Raw genomic sequence first — 25,505 nt, 5'->3', positions numbered from 1 at the left:
AAGCCCCTGGGCACCCTCACCCCTGGAAAACAACAAGCCTCTGGGTACCACCACCCCTGTAAAACAACAAGCCCCTGGGCAACCAACAAGCCCCTGGGCAACCAACAAGCCCCTGGGCACCACCACCCCTGGGCAAAAACAACAAACAAATGGAAAACAACAAGCCTCTGGGCAACCAACAAGCCTCTGGGCAACCAACAAGCCTCTGGGCAACCAACAAGCCTCTGGGCAACCAACAAGCCCCTGGGCAACCAACAAGGCCCTGGGATTGATAAACCAGCCATCAACCTATAGTTTTACTACTTTAAAAATAGTTTTGAAATGAATTATGATTGAATTGTACTAAGCTACCAGCTGTTTACATTCTATTGTATATAATTTGTGTTTAATGTCAGGTTGCAATTATGAATACATTAATTACAATAGGAATTTAATGCATTACCTAAATATAGGTTTTTATTAAGTAGGACACAGTTGAACTCTACATAACTCATACATCCATGTTTAATTATTGCTATAACAATACAGTATCTATGAAACTGTACAACTACTTCCATGACAAAGGGTTGTTAATATTTTTTTTATTATTTAAAAGGTTAAATATTTCATTTTAATGTAATACCAAGTTGGAATTTATTTGGAAAAGTTGGGGACAATGACAATGAAAATATAATTTATTTCCTTGGCGACCCTTTTCAGGGTATGAAAGAACGTTCTTTCAACCTTAAAAAATAACTAAACACATCAATTTCCAGACATAAATATTTGGTGTATCTTATATAATTTATATATCGAACAGCAACACCTAACTAAACAAATACAACATTTTGTGCATAAATTTAGCTAAGTTTGAGAGTTTTTTTTATCTGGTATTAAGTAATTGGTGCATTTTGGTTCTATTTGGGCAGGTGGTATAATACTTTTGAATATAAATTTTGTGCATGGTAACAAATAAGGGGCAAACAAATAGTGGTATTCGTCTCCAGTGGGGAAAAAATTGATATAGATTGTAGAGGTCATTCCTAAGGTCAATTTGGCTAGATAAATATATATACTGATAATAAAAGTAACTAACATTTGATCTTGTATTGTATTTTCTCCCATTTATAATACAGTTAGTATGCTTTTAATTGAACATTTTGATTTTTTTTTTAAAGTGGGAGGGAGGCATTTCAATGCCTTCTTATTATCTCACTTTTTCATTATTTTATAGTTGCTGTTTTGTTTTTTGTTGTTAATAAAATATCTTTATTTAATCATAGTATATTTAGACTAACTTACTGCAGGTACATTTTTCTTTTGTTCATCTAACGTGACATAGACTGGTGATATACTCCTTAGCCTTGGGCTCCAGAACACACGATACCTCAACACCTCTAGGTCCGACTCCTTCGGTGGATCCCAATAGATCCATGTCGTCACAGTCTTATTCACAATCTTTGATTCGCCGACTCGCAGATTCTGTGGCATGTTCGGAGGGTCAGGATCTGCATAGAGAATGTAAATTGATTTTTAATATACACTATCTATTGTTATTTAAATGTTTATTTGGATTATTAATCAATTGTAATATTAGCATAATAATGTTTACTGCACGTCACAAATAGGTCAACTGGTAGGCAACTCTCCCAATACCAAACTCTCTGGTTGGAAACCAGAAACTCTCCCAATACCAGACTTTTCTTGAAGCCCAAACCGTCCCAAATTCATTTTTAACATTAAAAACACATTCCGAATACCAGACTTTCCAGAAAACATATTTGGCCAACCCAAAGGTGTCCGTTATTGGGAGAGTTGACTGGATATGGTAGTAATGTATAATGGCTTGGCTGATAAAAGATGATTATGACAAGCAGATTTTTGGAATGAAAGCCAAAGAAATTTCATACTATAGCTGTGTTGTAAATTTGTAAAAAAATATTAAAAAATGAAAATTGTTTAAAATTATTTAACATGTTTACAATAAAAAAAAAAGCCATCTGAACTAGATAATAAAGGTGGCAGTTCTCGCAAATGGTGCAAGCTTTCCCAAGTGGTGGCAGTCTTTAACATCTATACCTCCCACATTCTCTCACCTCAACTTCTACCCCATCCCTCATGGCTTCCAACTAAAACTGTATACTATGCCAGACATCATACAACAACCGAATAAAGCCAATTACCATAGGATATAATCAATTAATGTGATATGATATACCTTTACAATTTATGCCTTTCAATGCCTGCCCTTAGCAGTAAGCTAGCTAGACATACAGTCTACTATGGATTTCATATCAGCTCTCTTTGTCACACATCATCAGTCAATTAGTTGATTATATAATGAACGACGGCTTCGTATACTTACCCTTGGAAAGCCTGAAAGGTTCTGTCGGTCTGCTAAAACCTAATGTTCCGTTGTGATTGACTGACGCAATTTGGAATTCATAAAATACACCTCTACTTGCCTTCAGCTTGTAATGTGGATTAAGTGTCTAAAGAGAATATATCATAAAGAATATTTAATTATATGACTATTATGCAAACTGATTTGACGAATAAATTTTGTTTAAAATCAAAACAACAATAAAAATGAATAAATAACATAAAAAAATCAGTTTAAATTGTTATTTTATCTATTATCAAAAAATAAACTTGAATCAATCACAACAATGACGACATGATATTAAATGTTGAAATATTACATTAAGTAGGTTTAACATTGTTCAAGTTCTATGTGGAGAGCCTTTTTCTATGTAGAGAGCCTCTTGACAGTTATTTTTATTTATACAGTAACTTTGGTGATCCTGTCTCATTGATTTACCTTTGTACTGTTTTTATGTCTTACTTTGTACTGTATTTGAAATTTGGCAAAATAAATGATATGATATGACATCTTGAAATGTTGTCGATTTGCCAAATTTTTTTCATAAAATGTTAAAATATATTAACATCTCTAGTACAAGTTATTTTTATTTAAAGGGGACATGTATTATCAAATTTAAATACAGTAGAACCCCTCAGCTAAAACACCCCTATTAAGGAGAAATTTTCTCATGAAACGAACGAAAGATAGTATGTTACAATTCAAGCAACCCTTAATCATTGGTTAATTAAGAGGGTACTTTCCTGTGAAACCAACAAGTGGAAATATATATGCACTTTGGCCAGCAAACACCCCTATTATTTATTTTTTTTAAAAATCTTATTTTAGGCAAATTGACAAGGATAATCACTATCCTCCTTAAAGGTGGCAATCCCGTTCACAAGACAAACATATACATAAGATGCTCTACATAAACAAAGACTTATTACAAGTCTTTGGGAGTGGAATTGCAAATTGTCATGAGAAAAAATCCTGACATATGACAGGACTTGAACCCAGGACCCTTGGATTGGCAGCCAAGCATCATAACCACCAAGCCACAACTCCACTCCACTTAATGGGCCAGCAACGGTTTTACAACAAATTAATTAATAACATAAATACTACTAACATCTGCCACATGATACCAAGTATCCATTCTATTTAAGCTGGGATGATGACCCGTATTGTTACGCCCTTCTATGACAAAATAGATAATTTCCGTAGGCGATGGATTCTTCCGTAAAGTCCATGCTAATAGTATTTCCTTTGTACTACCAGGAACTTCGGAGACTTCTACCGTATTACGAGGTTTGGATGGAATATCTATCAAGAAAATCAAATTTGAATTATCATTAAATTTTATTTATCATGCGATAAGTAATTGTAAACCACAGTATGTTTGCCGCCTTGCCTAAATCGATTATAAAAATATAATTTTTTTAAATTAAAATTTGTATAGACTTAAAAATATATAAATATAAATTAGTCATAAAAGCACACTATGAATAGAATTAACTTTGTACAATTTCTATGTATATATAATTGTTCATAATTTATTGGTGTTTATTGATTAGGAAGAGAATGTATTTTGTTTGGACTCATGCCTATTACTTGGTCCTGGGGAATTGTGTATTTTCTGATACACGTATGTCACTCTTCCAATAATATAATACATAACTAGCATTATAGTTGTCTGATATAACACTTATTTCAATCTTTTAAAAACAAAAGCTAAATGACTGAAAACAAACGGTAATGTGATAATAAGGCAATTGATATCACACTTTCTGATGATTCTATCATTAATATATTAGTTGATGACAGATATGTGCCTTCAGATGGATAGCAATAGGTACACCAGTAATATTACACTAATAACTATCACTAATCAACTAATTGAGCTTCACAGATTGCAAATTAAGATATCTTCTGTGAGACTTGAAAAGGTCAATGCTTTATGGTATTCATGCATTGTACTTTGAACTTTTCTTTTAATGCAAAGATACTAGGTTCAATTCTTATTCTGATCTACAGAATAAAACAATCATTTTGCTTAAGTCAAGGTAGTTAAGTAAGTAAAATACTTAAGTAAAAACTTGGGCTTTATTCAATATCTGAAACGGTAAAACCAGCTTTTTTTAAATCTTATGGAACTAACTTTGTCATCTAAAGATTTAAGGGAAAAAAAAGCGTAAAATAATTTCTGAAAAAAAAAAACAAAAAAGCAAAATCATTAAATTAACACAAAGTTTCGATGATTTTTTTTTTGCTAAGCATATTTTAGAATTCTGACCCCAGTTTCTGAATTATCAAATTATTATACTGTACCATCAGATTTTTTCAAAGGCTCTTGACAAGTTCTTCCACAACCGTTGAAGCAGCATTTCTTTCGGCCATCACAATCTGAATCGTTACTGCAGGTCGGCAAGCATGCTTTCTCAAACCCTTTGGCGTCCGTCGGCTTTGGACATACACCTAATTTACAGCTGTACCGCAACTTTAAAAATTCACAAGTTTCAAAACATTTATTTTTATTCTCGGCTTCATCCTGAAAAAAAACAAAAGAAATAAAGTTAATTCAATTCAATTCATATTGGAAATTGGGAAAAAAATTTTCTATTCTATTAAATAAAAAGAAAGATGATGATAGCTCTAGCTCATGAAACAAATGCTAATCTACCAATAAAACCAATAATACTATAAGTACTGTATTTCACTCTGAAAGTCAAATAATATTTAAGCATTTCTCTCAGATAAGAGAATTGTTCAAATTATTAATAATTATATCCCATAGCTTGTGAATGGGTATAGTAGTAACGGAATACCAGTATATGTTAGTTTTGTGTTTTTTTACATTTTAAATTTTATTTACAAAATATTGGATAACATTTAAAATAATAATTTAATTAAAATTAAAACTTGTAACCAAGTATTTAAAATTTTAAAAATGTTTTGTTTGTTTTATATCATTCACAATATATAGGATAAAAACACAAAAAACAATTGTGATCGTAATATACTTACGCATTTAAATCTGCAACTTGCTTGGTTTTTATATTCATTCAAACATGGCAGTAAACACTACAAAATAAAAACAAATCAATACATATATTCATTTCATAAGTTATTGATTTATTTATGATTATTATTTTGTATTAAAAAGTCAAAAAACACTACCAGTATTAATATTCATAAAGTTGTAAGCTGTTATCCTGAGGCTAATTAATCAACAAGCGGATAACGAATCTTTACAACATCATTTCTCTCTGAATTGTGTGTTTTATGCAGATTTTTACCAACACAATAGAGCACAGGTGGAATAGCATGTCCGTAAAGCTAAAAAAACATGGTCAATTTGAGCACCTTTATTCTCAGCCATCCATCCAAAAAGATTTGGAAAAATTGGCATCATTCTTACACCACAAGGAATTTTATTTTAGGTGAAGAGGTAATGACAATTTAAACAGCAATGGACTAAAATTATTTCATGTTTTTGTTAAATACCACCAGCTAGTATCCACAGATTTCATTAAAAAAAAATGTGTGGCCTACTATGCTTTTATCTTTCTGTATTTTTATATGTTATAATTTTTCTTTACTAAATTTGTAACTGGGCAATTTTGGAAAACAGTACTGCGTTACTGAAAATGCAATCCAGTCAAAAGAAAGAATAAATAAATAAAATTTAACATAAAGCAATGCAGTAAATTGTAAATAAATATATCATAATACAGTAGTTTACGTATTTTTTCAATGTTCAAGGTGGAAGGGGCGCTGATAGAATAAACCACACAGATAGATAAATGTGTTCACATACACACTAGTGGTAAGCTTGCATGGAATGGAGTTAAGCTAATCCAGATCACATCAGAGTTAATACAGAACAAGCTAGACTACAAGATTGACTGTATTCAAACTCCGAAAGAGAGATAGTTTGTAAAAATAGTTCTTCCCTGGCCCTTATAATAGTAGATCAGGGATTATATTTAAAGTAGGTAGTGGATCTACATCCAATAGGATAATAATGAGCAACTGCAACCAGATAAGCCGCCATGTATGTTTGAATTATTTTACAATTTAGATACAAGACCCGATAATGTTCATTTATCAATTAGATTTAAATCCTGAAATTGATACAAGTAGCGAATTAAATTATCCTACTGGTACCTGATTACATTATAATACTATTAGATACCAAATACAGATTACTTGTCTAGATATGGTAAATATTAGTAGCAGGTGTCACAGACTAAATCAAATTTAGTTCAAATAGTACTTGTATGAGATAAAATTATGTGTACAGTGTCCATTTTGGCTATATTAGTATTAGGACTTGCATTAAAATAATATTTTTTTTATTTGGAAGAATGTTAATTATTAACAGTAACATGTTATTTGTCATTGTTGGCCTCTCATAGAACACACATGTCATTGCTATGTACAGATGATAGATAGTCTGAATTGAATAATGCTATATTAAAGCTCTGTCTACACTATCATACTAGTTTGAAAAAACAAGTGTGATGTGCCCAAATATGGTGGTGATATGCATGCAAGTGATACGACATTATCATGTCCATATAGGCATATCACATTTTTTTGTCACATAAAGTTTGATAGTGTAGACAGAGCTTTACAGTATGACATCAAACTACATTACAGAATGTATTTAACTCATCTGAATTACTATGAAATACCATGGAGTAAAGTACTCCATGGAAATACTATTATAATATTCTATAAACTATAGTAACCAAAAACACTAGTAAGCGGCATTAAACAATATATTAAGTTCTTGAAAATGTTGCCAACTAGTTTGGCTGTATTTTTTTTTTAATACAGTAGTACTGTAAATACAATGTTATTTTTATAAATCAAATTCAATAACTTCATACAGTTTTTCTTTTTACAATATAAACCCTAATAAATGCTTTAACAAATTTCAACACACAATGAAAGGGGGCAGGCAGATTTTATTCTTAAAAGAAAAACGGTTAAAATTGGAAAGACAACTGCTTTGTACAAATGCAATAAGCAACCTTGACCAAACGTAATGGTTTCTGTGGATTAGAGAACAATGGAAAAGGTTTCAAGAATTATTTCTTTTTCTATTCATTAATAGTTTAAAGTACTACTTTTGTAGGCCTACGGCAACATAGGTCATACTCAGCATGAAACGCCCCACTAACCAAGACCCTCTAGAAGGGTTTTATTGTGAAGGCTAAGCCCCCTTTTCTTGAAGGGCACAAAGAACCTTAATAGCTGGAGTCTTTTCATGTTCAGGCATTCTTGTTGCATTTAGTCACGGTTCATTGGTCAACAGTTAGTGAAAACGCTGAACAATGAGTACAATTTTATCATGCCTATACAAGTCCTCAGCTGGATGTTAGTTTTGATAACGCAATGGGTTCCATTCTTCTAGAACAGTAACGCCATTTACTCACCGCTACTAACAAAAAACGTCCTCAAAACAAATTAAATTATCTACAGTAATAACTCTTACACAAATAATTTTTTTTAAATGAATATTTTTTGAACAAGATAATTATTATTTTTTATTAGAATAATATTAAATCTGAAATTCTAATTTCCAATACTAAATTACTGGAGTACTTTGTACATACTGGAGTATGTACAAAGTACCCAGATTTGGAAACAAGAATTAAACATGATGATATTGATAGACCATACTTTAAAAATATGTATATATTATAAAATTATAAAAAAAAAGCCCTTTTCAAGATTCAAAATTGTAGTCTAGTTAATGTATGTCAAATTGTCTTATAACAGGTTTATTCTATACATGTTCTTGCACTGTTCCATCCATACAAATTTGCAAAGTAAAAAGTTGATAAAAAATCAATTTTAATAGTAAAAGACTAAAAATGAGTCTATGTAAAGAGTTAACTGAAGTAAATACTGTGATACAGTGGCGAACTTTACAAGCTCTATGGAGCCATAAGTGGTGCATTGAAGTACCTACAACAAAGCAACACAAATATTGTCTTTATTCAGTGTGAACGCAGAAGAATGCGTTCACACAACTCCGGTCAGTGTGCTTAATAAGTATGCCCAACAAAGTATCTTATTACATTACTTTAACACGTTGGATAATAAAGTTTTTTTCCTCACGGTTGTACGTGTATCCATGCTTTAACAATTCATCGATGTACTAAAGTACAAATTTGAATTTTTTGAATTGAAATTTAAACTTTTGATTTAAATTTTTTCTTTTTTCAAATCTGATCATGGACAGTCAGGGGAAAAATGGTAAAAGGCTTCCTACTTTCTAGGAGTTTTATCGGATAATCTATATTGTTTTGACAACTTTGATTTGATTTGTATCATGACCACAGTGGTGCTGATTTTGCCATTTTTCCAATAACTGTGGAAGTAAAGATATTTATTTTTTACCTACATGGTAGTTACCTCAAAAAGGAACAATCTTGAAGCAAGAAATTGTTATACCTATATCAATCTACAGCTGATATCAAAGTTAGTAATCGGTCAACTAATCTCCTCAAAAAGTTTGATTACTGGTTTTAATTGATGTATGGATTAACAGAGATTGATATGAAGATAATCTATGCAACTTATCTGCACACTCATCAATATGAAGTACTAACAATCACACATGACCCTCTTAAGTGACTTTCCCATGACATCAGTAGTCAAATATTTTATTCAATCCAAAGACAACTTTGTTCTACGATAGATAACGATTACAACTTGGTTCTATGATAAAGATTACAACTTGATTCTACACTGATTAGATTCTGATTAGATTTCAAATGTAATCATTGGCCATTAGTTTTGGGAGAAAGATAGATATTAATAGTGACCAATATATCTATGGATATAGTGAAGGAGATGGTAGGTACTGTGTTTCCAGATGTCCACATGGTTGTGTGGAAGTACACTCAAATATATAAATCTACAGTTTAAAATCACAGATAAATGCAATTTGTAATAACTCTATATATATTGAGGATCACACTTGCAGTACTAAACTGATGTTACAACAATGATATGGCAACAATATTTTTACAATGTCTACTCTTGCTTTTAAAATAAAACTATATTAAATCACTACCACCAGCCTATTATTTTACATTTTTTAAATAACTTTTTGTCAAAATATCAGTTAGTTGAAGCTCTCTACTAAATTTATAAAATATGTTCATATCAAATTTTAATGCCGAATTCCATAATGTTGACTTCTTTAGCCTAAATTATAAATCATACCACTTCAGATTTATAGTGCAAACTTAACTTGATAAACTCTTTTAACGCTGTAAAGTACATTGATTGAATCAAAACTATTTTGACCTTTGACCTGTAAAATGATAAATTACTAGTCTAGCAATTCAACTTGTTGTATACTTGTTCAGGTTGACAGAAAGAAGTGAAAAATGATTTATAAATTGTATTACTTATTTTTCAAATTAGGTGTTATTATTTATTTCATTTGGATTTATAACACAATGTTAAAGAGAGACTATACAGAAAAAAGTATCTACTTATTACTGTACAGAGGTCAATCAAAAATAGAATGTTAACAATCCATAGGATTATATCAGGTACTGTGCAGTGGTGGTGGTGGGGGGGGGGGGGAGATTCCCGACGGGGGCCCCTGGCTAGCCCGAATAACCATCCCCACCCAATTTCTATCACAACTGTATTTATCTTGTCAACTTGTAATAAGTCTTGTAAATATGAAGAAACTTGGAAGATTTGAAAAAAAAAATTATTATAAAAATACCTCCCACAGTCAACAGCTGTTAGACCTATTCTTAGAATTATTGTCTAGATAATTGGATGCATGTATTATCTCCAACACCCCTGGGAAGTACTGCACTTTATGACTCAAATAAGAAGTACAGGGTACAAAATTTGTTTTAAAGAATAAGTTTTGAGAATAGGGCACTGTTGACACTGACAGGGAACAACAGTCTTCTTGATAAATAAAACGACGAAAAAAAATATAATTACAGGCTTATTTCACATTATTGAAATTTAAAAATCAATACTCTTTTAAAGAACAAGTTTTGAGAATAGGGCAGAGAAAAGAAAGCTCAATGTTATATTGATAAGGACTCACAAACCCTTTTCATCTAATGTAGTCTATTATTATAACAACTGTCTTCTTGAAAAATAAAACGATTGAAAAAAATATAATTACAGGCTTATTTCACAATATTGAAATTTAAAAATCAATACTCTAAACTGTCATAGTTGAACCATGGAGGACTAACTAAATAGCAGTTTCCTATTATCCTATATCCCCAAGACATTGGCTGAGGATTTAATACTGATTTTCACAGAGTCGCATCCCATTTGGCTCCAATGAATGGAATATTTAATTTTCCTATTTGATGAATTAGATTTCTCAAGGTTTTAGCTTTAAGGGTTTTGGAACGAATTACAATTCTCTTAGATGAAATGCCTCTGAGAAAACCATCTAATAGTAATCAGTTAATAAGGATTCACGATGATTTTCTAGTAAGGAAATGAACATATGAAGTTTGCATCACATACGGTATATTTTATATCATATTTTTTAGTACCCTATTTCTGCTGGAAGTACTATCTTGAGTGGTCATGTTACAATTAATTTCTTTTTACCCAATCAGCCTTTTTCGATCTCCCAAATTTCGATAAAAAAAATACGGTATTAAATACGGTATTTACTTGGCAGCAGAAACAGGGCCTTGGACTATACTCTACTATTATTTGTTTACATAATGCAGAAGATAAAGAATGGAGGGGAAAGGGGGAAGTGTACACCCACAAACTCATTTTACAAACAATTTGAACTTACACCTTAAAGAAGGTTGATACAGTCAGTATAGCAATGCATTTTAATGATACAGTATAAGCACATTTAGGAAACTAAAAATCAAAGTTCATTGGAAGTGAAGTTGTCCTCAACTGTTACTTACTGGTAGGTAATAAACCTTACTTGGTTTTGATCGCTTGCCAAACACTCTCTTCACAAAGTGAATAATGTTAATTATGTTTTAGTATGAAGGTTAACATAAGAACAGGTTAGTATTAAACTATGGCAATTGGGTAGAGAGCAGCCTTATGGATGGGCCATGTGGCCCGAAGAGGTTAGGTAATTGGGAAGAGAATAGTCAGTAAAATAATGAAAAATATATAACACAGGCAAAATGATTGTTTTCTGTATCTTTTTAGTTCAGATGATTATTAAAAAAGAGATACCACAAAAAGAGAATACCACAAAAAGAGGAGAGATTATCTTTTCTTTAAAAAGTATCTTTCTGATTTTCTATCACATGATTTTTAGAGAAAATCCAAAAGTAGAGAAAGATCAGAAAAAGGATGACTTTTGATCTGGTTGCTTCAAGACAAGAAGAAAAAGAAAAATATAGAAAAAGATTATAATCTCCTCGCTTTTTTATGATTAAAAGAGACATCAAAAGTAGATAGTAGTGTATTAGAAAGAGAAGGACCTTTTGATCTGGTTGCTTTAATCAAGAACAATTGCTTCAAGAAGACACAAAAAAAGAGAATAGAAAGAGAAAATTCATTATTAATCTTCTTGCTTTTTATGATTAGAAAAGACGTCAAAATTAGAGAGACATCAGAAAGAGGACTTTTGATCTGGTTGCTTCAAGAAGACACAAGAGAAGAGAAATAGAAAATTTACTATAAATCTTCTTGCTTTTTCATGATACAAGAGATAATAGAAGATGATAAGCATCAGGAAGAGAAGATGATGACTTTAATCTGCTTGCTATTATTCAACCAGTGGAATGCTGATTATTGATATTGGATCATGTTTAATCATTGCATAGCAGATGCAAATGAGTAAACTTTAATGTCAAATGTTGTTGAATATTTATTGATAAAGCCTGCATTAGTTTATTGATTCATGCAGCATACCATACCAAGTCAATTCCTAATGGAGCAACTTCAAAACACTCGTCAGCTTTCAAAAGATCCGATGTTTATGCAATAGATTGAAGAATAATAACAAATCCAAAACTGAATGGTTAATATTCAGATAACCAATTAGTCTGCGGTCAAATAACGTAGATAAAAGGAAGCGGTGACAGCGGTCATTTGCTGGTTTATCAATATGGCCAGACTTGACCACTCTAATCACTGATCCAAGATTATCAATTAATCAAGTGCACTAAATCAAATAGTGAAGATAGATTTCTAGTTTTACAGCAGCACTTTTACTCTTTTCACTCAGTAATAATAAGTTGTAAAGAAATTAAACTACAGTATGGTTACATTCATACCATACAGATGTGTATAAAGCCCACTAACTACTAAACACATTTGGAATAATTTGATTCAAAATCTTGTGTTACTCAGGTTTACATTGTGTTACTCAACTTTACATTAATGTTTAAATATAAAAATTTAAATATTTTCTTGAATATATTGTGTCTTAAATCTTATTATTAAATATTATATTATCTAATTTTCAAAACTAATCATTTATATTGTCAAATGCTTTATTTAAATCTGTCCTCAATTTTTTTAACAGTGGTGTTTGAATCACTTTCCTGCCCCCTGTGACTGTACTATTAAATGCAAGGCTAGTTCAGTGATGAACTCTTGAAAAGTGGATACATACCAATGTGAATATTCAGCCAAAATGGTCAAGGTTACATTAAAATATATTTAAATTTCAAATTTAAAATGACCAACTGGACAAATATCTCCAAAATCTTGTTATTGGATTTATATGAAAAGAACATTAATTTCAATATAGATAAACATCAATAGATTATTATTATTTACCAGCGATAGGCCAACCACAGAGTTTTTTATGCTAGACATCTTCGACCCTATGGTGCGACTAGTTTTCTAGGGTTCACTGCACGGAGTAAGGCAGGAGACTGGCCGTGATAATGTATGGGTCATCAGGACTACTGGTCATCATGTAGTCACCCCAGCATGTTATTTGGCCAATAGATCAGCTGATCTCAACACCAATGGATTAAATGCAAGATTTGTATTACTTAATATAAAGTCTGTGATTGGAATATGACATCTAAAGTGATTTTAATTGGTTTAATTAATCTCACTTTCTAACAACGCTCGTTATCGCCTTCTAATGAAATGAAATGACGTCCTAATGACGAATAAACACATCATTCTGACGTAAAATAATTAGCCAATGAGAACAATTTACACATTAAAAAATGTATGAAGTTAGCTGATGAGATTTTAAAGGGTAGGCATCAGGGTAAACAATGATGTTTTTATTAACTATTAGCACAACTACTATAGTAGGCCTCTATATAGTTATTAACCTCAATCTTGCAGCCTTTAACCTGTTTCTATAGATACCATAACTAGGCCAGCTGTATCTTATAATTGCTTAGCCTACAATTAAGTTCATTGTACTACCAAACTACCCAGAAGGAGATGATGGGTATATTCACTTTCTTCTTGTTGCCAAATTGCAACTGTTTTGTTATATAACAATCTCGCATTGAAACGGCATAGCATCTAAACTTATTTTTAACTTCTTTTAAAACTTTTTTTTACCTCAAGGACTCCAATGGAAATAAACTTGAGTTATTGGTTTTCTTGGACGATCCTGATCGAAATCACTTTTTCTCACCCTTTTTATCTCTTTTAAGAATTTTTAATGGTTTTTAAAAATATTATAAACTTTGTTTTTATACGGTTTTAGATGTTTTAAAATATTTTTATCATTGTTTTATATGTTTTTAATACTGTTTTATTCATGAACCTTTTTACTTGTTTTATGTTATTTTGATCAAATGAATGAATGAATGAATAGCATGCATATAGTATACTACTGACAAGAATAGTATACTAATGCATGATGAATTGTAATTGCAAACCAATCATTTCACAGGGTCATTTCACCTGCTATAATTTAATTACTTCTACAAAAAAGAATTTATTTTATTCAAAAATTACAACCGTTTTAACATTTTTGCAATTGCTTTTTGCTGTGAATTTTTAGCCCTGCATTTAGTTTTAATTATATATGTATGTATACCATAAACACGATAAAAAAAATGTTTTTAATGTATAAATACATTACTAAATACTACTGCAGAAATGTGGATAATTTGGATGTACAGTATGCTAAAATAGTATTTTAGTGTATAAACACTAAAATGTAAAAAACAAAAAATAATTTTTAAAAAATGATTCTTCTGTTATAGTACTTAATAAAGCACATACTCTACTATTACTGTATTGCCAAAATAGTGCCAACTAATTGTTTAATAAAAAACAGTGCAGGATGCAACTCTGTATGCTGTTGAGATATCAGTTTTCAGAAGCGGTGTTTATAAAAACCCTTCATTCAATTTTGATAATAGCATAAAGTGGTTTTCGCCTATCAATTCACATCAAACTAACGAATTACACCTGTGAGTCTTGCGTGCGGCCCTGCATGATCAATTTCTATATTGCAAAATGATTATCATCATCAATTGGTTATTCATTTTAATTATCTAGCCTCAGGGAATCACTGGCCATCACATTCCATACAAAATACCCCATGTGTAACAAACTTTATTTAAAGTACAGTACATCTATACAAAGTTTGTCCTGTATGAGTACAAGTACATAATAGTTACATCTGTACTATCTTGAAAACTTTAATTACATCCGATGTTGCAATAATAAAATACATTGTTTCTTTTCTTTTGTGGGAAAATTATCAAGATAATCAAATGTTTGTAATGGATTAAATGATGTTTATAATATTATACAATTTCATTGAAATTAAATTTTGTATTGAAGTTTTTTTTATTTATGTAAAAATAGAGGCAACATTTATTATATTCCAAAACAAAACCAGCACATAAAACTAAAGTACGTTTTTCTGCGAAAGATGCAACTTTCTTTTCCTTTGTACAATACTGAAGTACATTTATTTTTATTGACTGCATACAATTTTACAAACAATTAAGGTTTCTTTTTTATCTTGTGGTTTTTGGTCTTAACTTCATATTTTCAATTTCTTTGTCGAGTAGTTTTTACACCAAACAACAGAATCTTAATATTAATAAGGATTTATTCTTCTATAAACGTTAATTATTGCATCTCAATGTACATGTATGTTCACGACATTGCCATGTGGTCGTCACAGTCATGTTACATATGTTTCTATTGTTTGGTAAAAGTAGGCAATCTACTTAGATCCTGACTTAAGCCATCCAAACACTTAATTTCTTTTCTCTCTAATCCTGAAAACAGTTCCGATACTACTTTACCAAAGACTACTCATTTCAATATTGTTGTTTGTACATATCATATTATTAGTTATCCGCTTGGTATACCAAGCGGATAACTCCTTGTTATTGTATGAGATCAATATATTTTTTCTGTATTATTCTTCTTTCCTTCCTTCCTTTTTGTGAGTCGTGTTCCTCTAAAATGTGTAAACATAACATTTCATAACTTTGACAACATATGGGCATTTACGTGAAGTTGTGCACCTCCTATTTTTGAATGACGTCATAGTTGCGCAACGTGACTTACGCGCAATTTTATGAATTTCAATGATTGATCATAGATTAAAAACCAAAAGTCATTTAGTATTGACACTTTGACAAAATTTAAGTCATATCAGGGGCAAACTTTCTACGGATTAAAAATGGCATGTTTCACAAGAAGTTACGCGCGCACGCGCATTTAAAATTTCAAAATGCGCAAAATTAATTTCTAATCAACTTTTTACGCGTTTCTTGTCATTTTGAGCATGTCAAAAATTCCCACGGGCGCGCAATTTTTTACGCGCGCGGTGCGCACGTAGCGTTAAAAACATATTTTTTTCTCTTGAATTATATTTTTCAAGCCTTTCCTAGTAATTTTGAAAACAATTTAGACCTTTTCCAGTTTAAATAATGCCATACGAACACGTTGAATTAGACAATTCGTGCGCGTTTTTTATGAAAAAGCTTAAAAAATCGTCAAAATTATGTCTTTTTTTAAACAGTCATAGTTTCTAAAGTAAACCGTTAACCGTTTATTTTTATTACAAAATCTAGAAGTTGATGAGTTGTAGATATCGGATCATGCATCAATAAGGCTAAAAAAACATTGTGACGTCATCGTATGGCCACACGAATGTAAAATATAGGATTTTTGTCTCTTTCGTTATTGCTCATCACATTCAATGGAGCGCATCACGCTTATCTGTATTCCTTTTTCTTCTACATTTATATATTGTGTAGGTCAATCAACTTTCTTTAGCATGAGATAAAAATATTTTAATTTTTATGACGTCATCATGCCTAAAAATTTTAATTACGTGGGTCATTAATTTCATCTTTACAGTAAATTTTAATCTGTAATAGCTCGTAAGAATAAAATGTGATAATCACGATTAAAACGTTTTCTGGAAGCTATTGGATTGTAGATACGAATTCATGTAAACATTTTGCCAATCGGATGTTGTGACGTCATCATATGGCCAGTTGAATAAAAAAAGTCGTATTTTCATATTTTGCGTAATAGTTCATCACATTTAAAAGGGTGCGCATCTATATTTTACGTATTCAAATTTCTTCTACACGTTAATATGTTGTTCCTGAGATAATTTCCTTCTGAAATTGCTATCTAAGTGTTTCATTTTGATACCGTCGCCATGTTAAAAATTGGAATAAATGGCGGGTCCCGTAATTTCACCTATTCTACACTGTATGTAATATGTATACAGCTTATACTGTTTGCATGTATATACTATATGACACAAAATTGACAGAATTCAGCACTAACAGCATATCATATTCTTCAGTTCTTGTCATAATGCCATAATCTTTATCTGTGTGCAATATTCCAACGTATGACGTGCATATTCCAACGTATGACGTGCACGTGGCGTTTGTCGTGGTGCGGATAACTAACTCGTCAAAGTGACGAGTTTCATGTCTAGTTTTTTAAATAATTTTGATATTGAAAATGTTTGTAGTTGGTCACTTTCTTGTAGATGCCTTAATTGTAGAACGTTTTTTTGTTTATTTCTGTGCTCTGTTCTGGGTTGACCAACTAGCATAGGTGTTTAGCACCTGTTTGGTCTTTCCTTGCCTTTTATATTGTTTTTCCTTCTTCGTATTATATGGCAGAAAATTGAATAAATAAATAGATATCTCTATGTACAGTGAATATAGTGCCGAATAAGAAGCGAAAACTTCATAAAATGTTTGAAATTTATTACGTATTCATGTTTGACTGTACTGTACAATGAGCTTCTTAAGAAAAGATCTATTTCAGTCATTCTGTCTGTCTGTCCGATATTAGACAAAGTAAACTTGGTGAGTTTTACTTATGACATCATTCATATTTAGAAAAATCCATAATTCCAGTGAATTACCTCTAAAGAGCCGTTATCATCAATTCACGGCAAAGCCTATAAACCCGGTACATGCCATATTAACAAAGTTCATTGCATTTCACTCATCGCAATGATTTACCGACCAAAAATTCTGGATTAATTTCTAATATAATAATGCCCCTTCAGCCATTTACGAGTGCTGGAATCAGCGGTTTGAGCATGCACTGAGAAATTTTACGAGTTTCAGTATTGCATTTCCGCAAGTACGACAGCCAATTTACCACAAAAGGGACGAAATGTCATGGAGCTTAGTAACACTGAGGCATGTTTCATTTCAAATCTATCAATATTTATTAGACCACACTTTAGATTGTATTTTTATTTCAAGCATAAGTGACTGAAATTATTAACCAATAAAGATGTACAGTATTGTCCCCCAAAAACATGAAAAATGAAGATTAATTAAATCAGACTTTGAAAAAAATAAATATTTTCACTTATAAAATGACAAAATAAATGGTTAAATTTAACCAAAAATCCATTGGTTATTTTTGCTTTAAATTACAGTTTTTTCAGGTAAATACATTTTTTTTAATCTAATTTTTGGTCAAAGTGGATAACTATTATGTGACATTAAAATGGTATATTCAACAAAAAAATGTTTAATAATTATTTTTTCAGGGGGACAATACATCTTTAAACAATGTTTAGTATTTGTTGTACATTAGATGTCATATTTAAAATGACACTTTGATTTATCAACTACAAAAAAAAATAATTTTAAAATTTTGCATCATTATGGATGCAAATATTTGTATGGTAACTCTTAATTAAGTGGTCTAAAAGACAACAACCACCATGTAAGCAACAGGTTGTTTGTCCAAATCCTACAAGAAACATTTTCTTTTGTTAATATTTCTAAACTAAAGTTTAGAAATATCAAAAAATTAAATTTTCTTGGTATGGTCATTAATTTCAAAACGTGATATTCATACAATTTCTTCGATTCAATATTAAGTTATCAAAGGCACTTAATTAAGAAAAATGGGATACGCCAGCAATAACGATGAGTCGGTTCTAAAATTATCATATAGCCTGCTTTGTGTCATTCACCATAACAACTGCTTCCCAGCGACATAGCTTACATACAACCTTGAATATGAAATACTTCATTATATTGTACAACCTGCTAGACTTTTATCCCCTATGTACTGGATTAAGTAGGATTAGATGGGATTAGCATTCATGTATGTACATGAACTGAATCATCTACTTTAATATACCAATTGCAAAGTAATGCAAAGTAACAATCATGCTGTATGTGCATAAATGGTCAAAATTGGTCGTCATAATTTATGCGCTTATGGTGGATTTTTTATAGCATTTTAGGGAAAGGCCAAAACGAAGACAAAGATGATTTGATATAAGGTTTTATATTATAATATAACTGTATTATACAGTATATAAACTATGTACATATAATGAAATACTGTACATAATAATATACTGTAGTTATAGTCTTTTCGTAAATGTGGAGTATACAGTAGTACCAGAGAGTCGATAACGTGTTTGTACGATGTTTTATTTATTATCTTGATTCATATTGATTTTCTTTTTTTGAATGTTTTTTCTACAATTCTGTTGTTAATTACCCCTGAAAAAATAATAATTACAATTTTTTGTTGAATATACCATTTTAATGTCACATAATAGTTATCCACTTTGACCAAAAATTAGATCGAAAAAAATATGTATAGTTACCTGAAAAAACTGTATTTTAAAGTTAAAAAATTGTCAACTTGGCAGCCAGTCAGATTTTTGGTTGAATTTAACCATTTATTTTGTCATTTTATAAGTGAAAACATTAATTTGTTTCTTTTTTTTTTCTACGGAAGTGATTAGCTTTATTAAAACCACAAAATAACCTATACAAAGTCTGATTTAATTAATCTTCATTTTTCATGTTTTTGGGGGACATCTTTAAGGTGTATCATTTTTAGGGACTACAGTGGAAATAAGTTGCTTTTTCAATGTACTTTTCTGTGTTTTTATCCTTGTTTGATCAACAGAATGAATAAAAAAATAAATCATAGTAGTAGTACTCTACAATATCAAATACTGAAAACTGAATATTCACCAGTGAGTGACCAATAAGTATAATATTGAATTATTAGACTTTAATAAGCTATATAAATTGTTTGTATTTTGAGAAGCTCAGAAACCAATATCACCCCATGCGCCCAATGCAAGTATATTTGTCTTTAGCAGCTGAAACAGATGTTGGTAATAACTTTTGATTGTTTTTAAATTAAACTTACAATGTTTCATTTAAATTTAATCTATCACTATTCACTCAGAGGGATAGCATTTGTTATCATATTTCATTTTATTACTCTGGAGTCACAGGGCACATTATAAATTATAAACTTCTTCGTTGTACCCCATATGTCATGGATGAAATTATAACACAGTGGGTAGGAAATGTTTTTTTTTTTTTTCCAACAGGAACACTGATGACTGATGAAATACTTTTATGACACCTTTGAAATATTTAGTTGATTTTTGTTTTATACAATAAAGAAGAAGAAGAAAAATGAAATACTATACATTGTGTGGTACTGTAGGTCAAGAAAATTTAAAAACATTTAATTTAAGTCGTGGTACTAGTAGTATTAGAAGTTCAAAATTAAGCTGGTCTCAGTAGTGGGTAGAGTAAAATGAGAAGAAGGTTTTTGACTGGACTCCCCTACTGTAATTCCTTAATATCAAAATGTATTCTAAGAAAGACAATCCAATTAATGCAACTGGCTTATAAAAAAGGTTGAAACACATAACACAGGTCAATCTTTGGGGAGGTCAGGTACTTTGGGGAGGCCAGCTACTAACACTTTCAATGAGCTGTGCTATTAAAAAGAAACAATGATACACCTGTATAAAGGTAATAAACCAGATCAATGAGAATCCTGCTGAACTTGATGATCATAGGTAAAAATGAAGTTAAGGCGGCCCTGTTACATATCACAAAGAAACTATCTATCAGTTTTATTACCAAGCTTATCATAAATTTATCTTTTAAAATAAAGCTTACGACAAGGGATTACCAGCGATTCTTTTCAGATTTAACAAATCAATACTAGTATTTATAACGGGACCTACTTCCTTTAAATAACCATTTCTATAGAGATTGAAGTACATAGATAAAAATCATTCACAAAACAAAACGTTTCTTGTTGCATTTTTACGAATTGTTTTGTTCTATGAAAAGAAATATAGTGCGTGATGAATTTGTGAAAGACTTTTTCAAAGGACTTTATACACCGACTAATCCTTTCGTGGTTTGGTTGTATGGAACTTCCATCGCCTATGGCGTACATACCCATTATCAAAAGGGTTGGCGTGACTTCCCTTAATTTATACTTTAATTTATAAACCAGAATCAGTGAAACAGTGATATGCATCAGTTAAACCAAATGTCGGGGGTCATTACTTGTTACTTCTTTGAAAAGATTTTTTCAAAAGGAATTGAGTGGGATGGATGCCTGCAGCAATTTACAGACATTGAGAAATTACTACTTTCACATTTTTACCCATGATTAATTACTCAATTAATTTAGTTGTTAAAAGTCAACTAGGATATCCCATCTGTTTGTAATTGAATGGGTAACTCGTCCTGAAACAAATTTTGAATAGTTACAATTTAGTCTGATAATTTTTCATACAGTACTATAAAAACCAATAACAGTAAATTATAAATGAATTTTACGTGTACTACTTACAGAAGAGCAGTTAACGTCATCAGCACAATCCTCTATGGCTTGAAGTGTACTCGACTTCCACTAAAGGGAACACAACAAAAACAAATTATTAATATTATACTATAATACATAGAATACATACAACATATTTAAACCATCATATTGACTATGAAATACTGTATTATTACTATTTATCTACCGTACTGCATGTATTGGACGATTATCTGTATGATTTATTAGATTAAGCTTTTTTTTGCCATGGATATATTATGTGATCTTCCGAAGTAAAAAGATGAATGAATGATTATTGTTTTGTGCATAAATAGAATTTTGTTTGGAGTTGTTTCACTGTTTATATTACCAGCATACATCATAAAACTGTATACCCCATTCAATTCAAAATATAAAATATTTTAAAAAATTTGAAAGCAAAATAAGCAATCTATTAACACGTCAACAGCCTGAGCTTGTCGCATATTTAAAAAGTTGAAAGGGTCAAGCAAGGATATAAGCAATCTGTCACTTATCAATTATGAATTTCATAACAATTTTGAAGGTTATTAATTGAACAAATAACAATTTTGAAAATGGAAAAAACCCCTGATTATAGCGTAGTAAAATCAGTAGTTTAATGCACAATACATTGTTTATTGTAAATTCAGAAATAAAATTAAACAAATATTTTATTTTTCATCTACAGTAAAATCATCTTGATTGTTTCTTGATGATACTGATAACTCAAGTACAGTATCAGATGTTGGATAACACAAAACTAGAAATTCAGACAATATTCAAGTTTTCTAGATCTACCTGGCTTTTCTAGATCTACTGTATCTGGCTTTCTAGATATAGAAAACTCAGATCTGAATTTTATAGACACCCTTTAAGGACCAAGGATAGGACCATTTCTGATTTTAAAACTTTTGTTATTATTTTAATTGTTAAACTTTACAATTAAACAATCACAGTCAGTCTACTCACTCACTAAATACCATGTATTTATATTGCTTGCTACACTATAATATAGAAATTGATCAGCAATTTTATTGCAGATTCTTTATGTTCTCTGCCTGAAACAAAATCCAATATAGTTTATATTTTATTCAGTGTTGTTAAAATATGTAGCCATCTGCTGTTCATTCCTTTACTACAATGTGGTTTGGGATTAATGCTAGCATACAGACAACCTAAAAGCTTTTCCACAAATTGACAAGTATCGCCTAAATCCTTCTGGAATTGCAATGACTTCAATAAAACAGTTGGTTGGAGACCGACGACGTCGACGGGGCTCAACTGAGCAAGAAACTTACTCGGCTTTGTGTCGCCAGAACACATTCATTAAAAATGAGTGGGGTATATAACATAATGGTTGTCTTTACATCGCACTGGGATGCGCTTTGTTGCCCAAATAATCCGTAGGATTTTAAAATTAGAATAGAATTTAAATACACTTTTTAAGTGCATTTAACAGTAAATAATAAACTGCAAAGGTACTTAATATGTGTATTCAATGCTGATACTACTACTTTTTCTGTACAGAAGTTTTACTATTCCCAGTGAAATAGTTTTCATCACCAAAATGTTGGTACAGTCAACTCTCCCAATACCGGACTCTCTGAAAACCAGAAACTCTCCCAATACCAGACTTTTTTTTAGGACCAAAAGGTCCCAAATTGATTTTTACCATTAAAAACACATTCCGAATATCAGACTTTCCAGAAAACCAGACATATTTGGCCGGCCCAAAGGTGTCCGGTATTGGGAGAGTCGACTGTACATATGCAGGGACGTAGCCACCAGGATGGTTGGTAAAGGTTTCAACCTGACCATCTTTTGACAAAGGCTTTTAACTTTTAATGTGACAACAAAAAATGTGATGTGCCCAAATATGATGGACATGATGATGTCATTTCACTACCTTATTTGGGCATATCACTACCATATTTGGGCACATCACACTTCTTTGTCAAACTAGTTTGATAGTGTAGACAGAGCTTAAGAATGTTTTGGTTATTTCTCTATTGTATCTACTTCAAATAAAGTAATAATTCAATGAATAAAGATGTTATAATCATCATTAACAATGGGCTAAACATTGCAATGATATCTTAATTCCCACATCAGGGACATGAAGTCGCTTGTTTTGACTAATAAGGTCGATCAACTCAAACAAACCCAAAAACTAACGAGGCAAACAGAAATTAAAGGAAATACGAATAGATTGTTCATCTCAACACAAGTCGGCAATCGAAGCATAAGCAGAATGTTCACTCATGCGTAAACTGGTTGCCATGATGAGTAGGAGATAGGGGTCATTAGGCGGCGGGATAGGTCCATGCACTGGGTAAGGGTAGCAAAGCACCACACAAATCATCATATGACACTTACAGTAATAGTGGCTCCTACTGTATTCTAGTTTATATCTTTCTGGGTTAATTAACTGTGCATGGTATGATAAGCTAAGGGTATTGATGATAAGCTAAGGGTATTGATGATAAGCTGAGGGTATTGAATGTCAATAAAATCAATCAGTCAAGTTTGCAATCAGTGAACTACTTCGAACCACAGAACATGCTCTACCATATTATATTAGAAAATGAAAAAAAAAAAATTAAATCAACCAATCAAAATGACAAGAATATATTTATTTTGTTATGAAGACCATAAAACATTTTTATACCAGTACAGACCTTGGCCTACAGTAATTAATAAACATTTAGCAACATGTATTTTCAGTAATGACGATTGGCAAAAACTAAAAACGTTCAATAAAGCTCTGTCTACACTATCAAACTAGTTTGACAAAAACCGTGTGATGTGCCCATATGGTAGTGATATGCCCAAATGTGGTAGTGATATGACATCATCATGTCCATATAATTATAGGCACATCACATTTTTTTGTCATATAAAGTTTGATAGTGTTAGTTGCAAAATGTTAAAACTGATTTCACAGCCTTATCATTAAAAATAGCTGAGTAGTAGTTGCACAAAGCTAAAATCCAATGAAATATGTCGAGCCGCTCAAATACGAGAACAATACCAATCAATTTATGATCATGACTGGTCCACTGACTATACTGAATACACTTTTCAATAACTTGTAAAACTAACACCAAAGTGTTAGATGGGAACGGCTAAATATCTACAGCTCAGGATATGTAGTAAATTCACATCAGTGTATCAAAAACAATTGTTTGTGTAGAAATGGGAGGTTTATTACACAGAGAATAAAATAAGATTAAATAGGGATTAAATAGGTGATTAACTATGATTATCTGTACAAATCATCCAATCCTAATCAGCAAGTTCACTAGTAACTTTACCATTCTCATAATTTCTAAAAAATCTATTGTTCATGTTTTTTTTTAATACTGTGTAATTATCAATACAATATATTGAATTTTTAAGTTAATTTTATTATTATTAAATAATATATTATCAAATGTATGCCAAGAAATCATGAAATGTCTATATCTAAAATGCTATTTTTACTGTGTGTTGCATCATAAATATCACGTCACACAAATGGAAGATTAAATGTATTATTGATACTAAAGTGATTAATTAGAGATTTTGCCATATGTCAGTAGCCAGTACTACGTGAGGAATGGGGGCACACACACCAGAATATCAACATTGTTGTTCTAAAAATAAGTTCTGCGTCAAAGATATCATTCATAACTATGCAAACATAATAGTAAAGTCAATATATTAATGGAAATAAGATTGCGATTAAAATCCAATAGCTGCACATGATGTGCCAAAATGCTTTTATCAATATTAAGCCGTATCGCCGTCTAGAACCTAACAGATTATAGACTAAGATCAATCATGTTTACAGTTCTTGGCCAACAGTTTTCCTATTCATCTTTCTGAAAATTAGTTTTCCAGCCAGGTTTGTGCATGTCAATTATAATTTCACACCCTAGCCCCGCCCACTTAAAAATATCCTGCCTGCTGGATACAGAATTGCACAGATTAAAAAACAACTTGAAAGAGTAACTCCTTCAGTTTTAACATTCTGATTACTATCTACAGCTAGCATTGAAAAACAGGATGAAAGAATTAATTGGATAAATGATTGAACATGTTT

At 31.1% G+C, this 25,505-nt stretch overlaps 1 protein-coding gene across 2 annotated transcripts in view; it reads right to left on the bottom strand.

The window, feature by feature from the left end:
- Positions 1-25,505, bottom strand: part of LOC144842871 (anosmin-1-like) — a 39,637-nt gene that overhangs the window by 8,337 nt on the left and 5,795 nt on the right. For both annotated transcript variants that reach the window (XM_078699438.1, XM_078699439.1), the window contains exons 2-7: positions 21,431-21,490; positions 5,369-5,425; positions 4,673-4,892; positions 3,474-3,667; positions 2,345-2,471; positions 1,282-1,487 (exon numbers count right to left, since the gene is read on the bottom strand). In XM_078699438.1, the coding sequence (XP_078555564.1) occupies positions 1,282-1,487; positions 2,345-2,471; positions 3,474-3,667; positions 4,673-4,892; positions 5,369-5,425; positions 21,431-21,490 (864 nt within the window). The remainder of the gene's footprint in view (positions 1-1,281; positions 1,488-2,344; positions 2,472-3,473; positions 3,668-4,672; positions 4,893-5,368; positions 5,426-21,430; positions 21,491-25,505) is intronic.

The sequence above is a fragment of the Antedon bifida genome, chromosome 5 (genome assembly GCF_963402885.1).
Source record: "Antedon bifida chromosome 5, ecAntBifi1.1, whole genome shotgun sequence".
Classification (NCBI taxonomy): Eukaryota; Metazoa; Echinodermata; class Crinoidea; order Comatulida; family Antedonidae; genus Antedon; species Antedon bifida.
The sequence above is the reverse complement of the archived record's forward strand: the minus strand, read 5'-3'. Positions and strand labels throughout refer to the sequence as shown.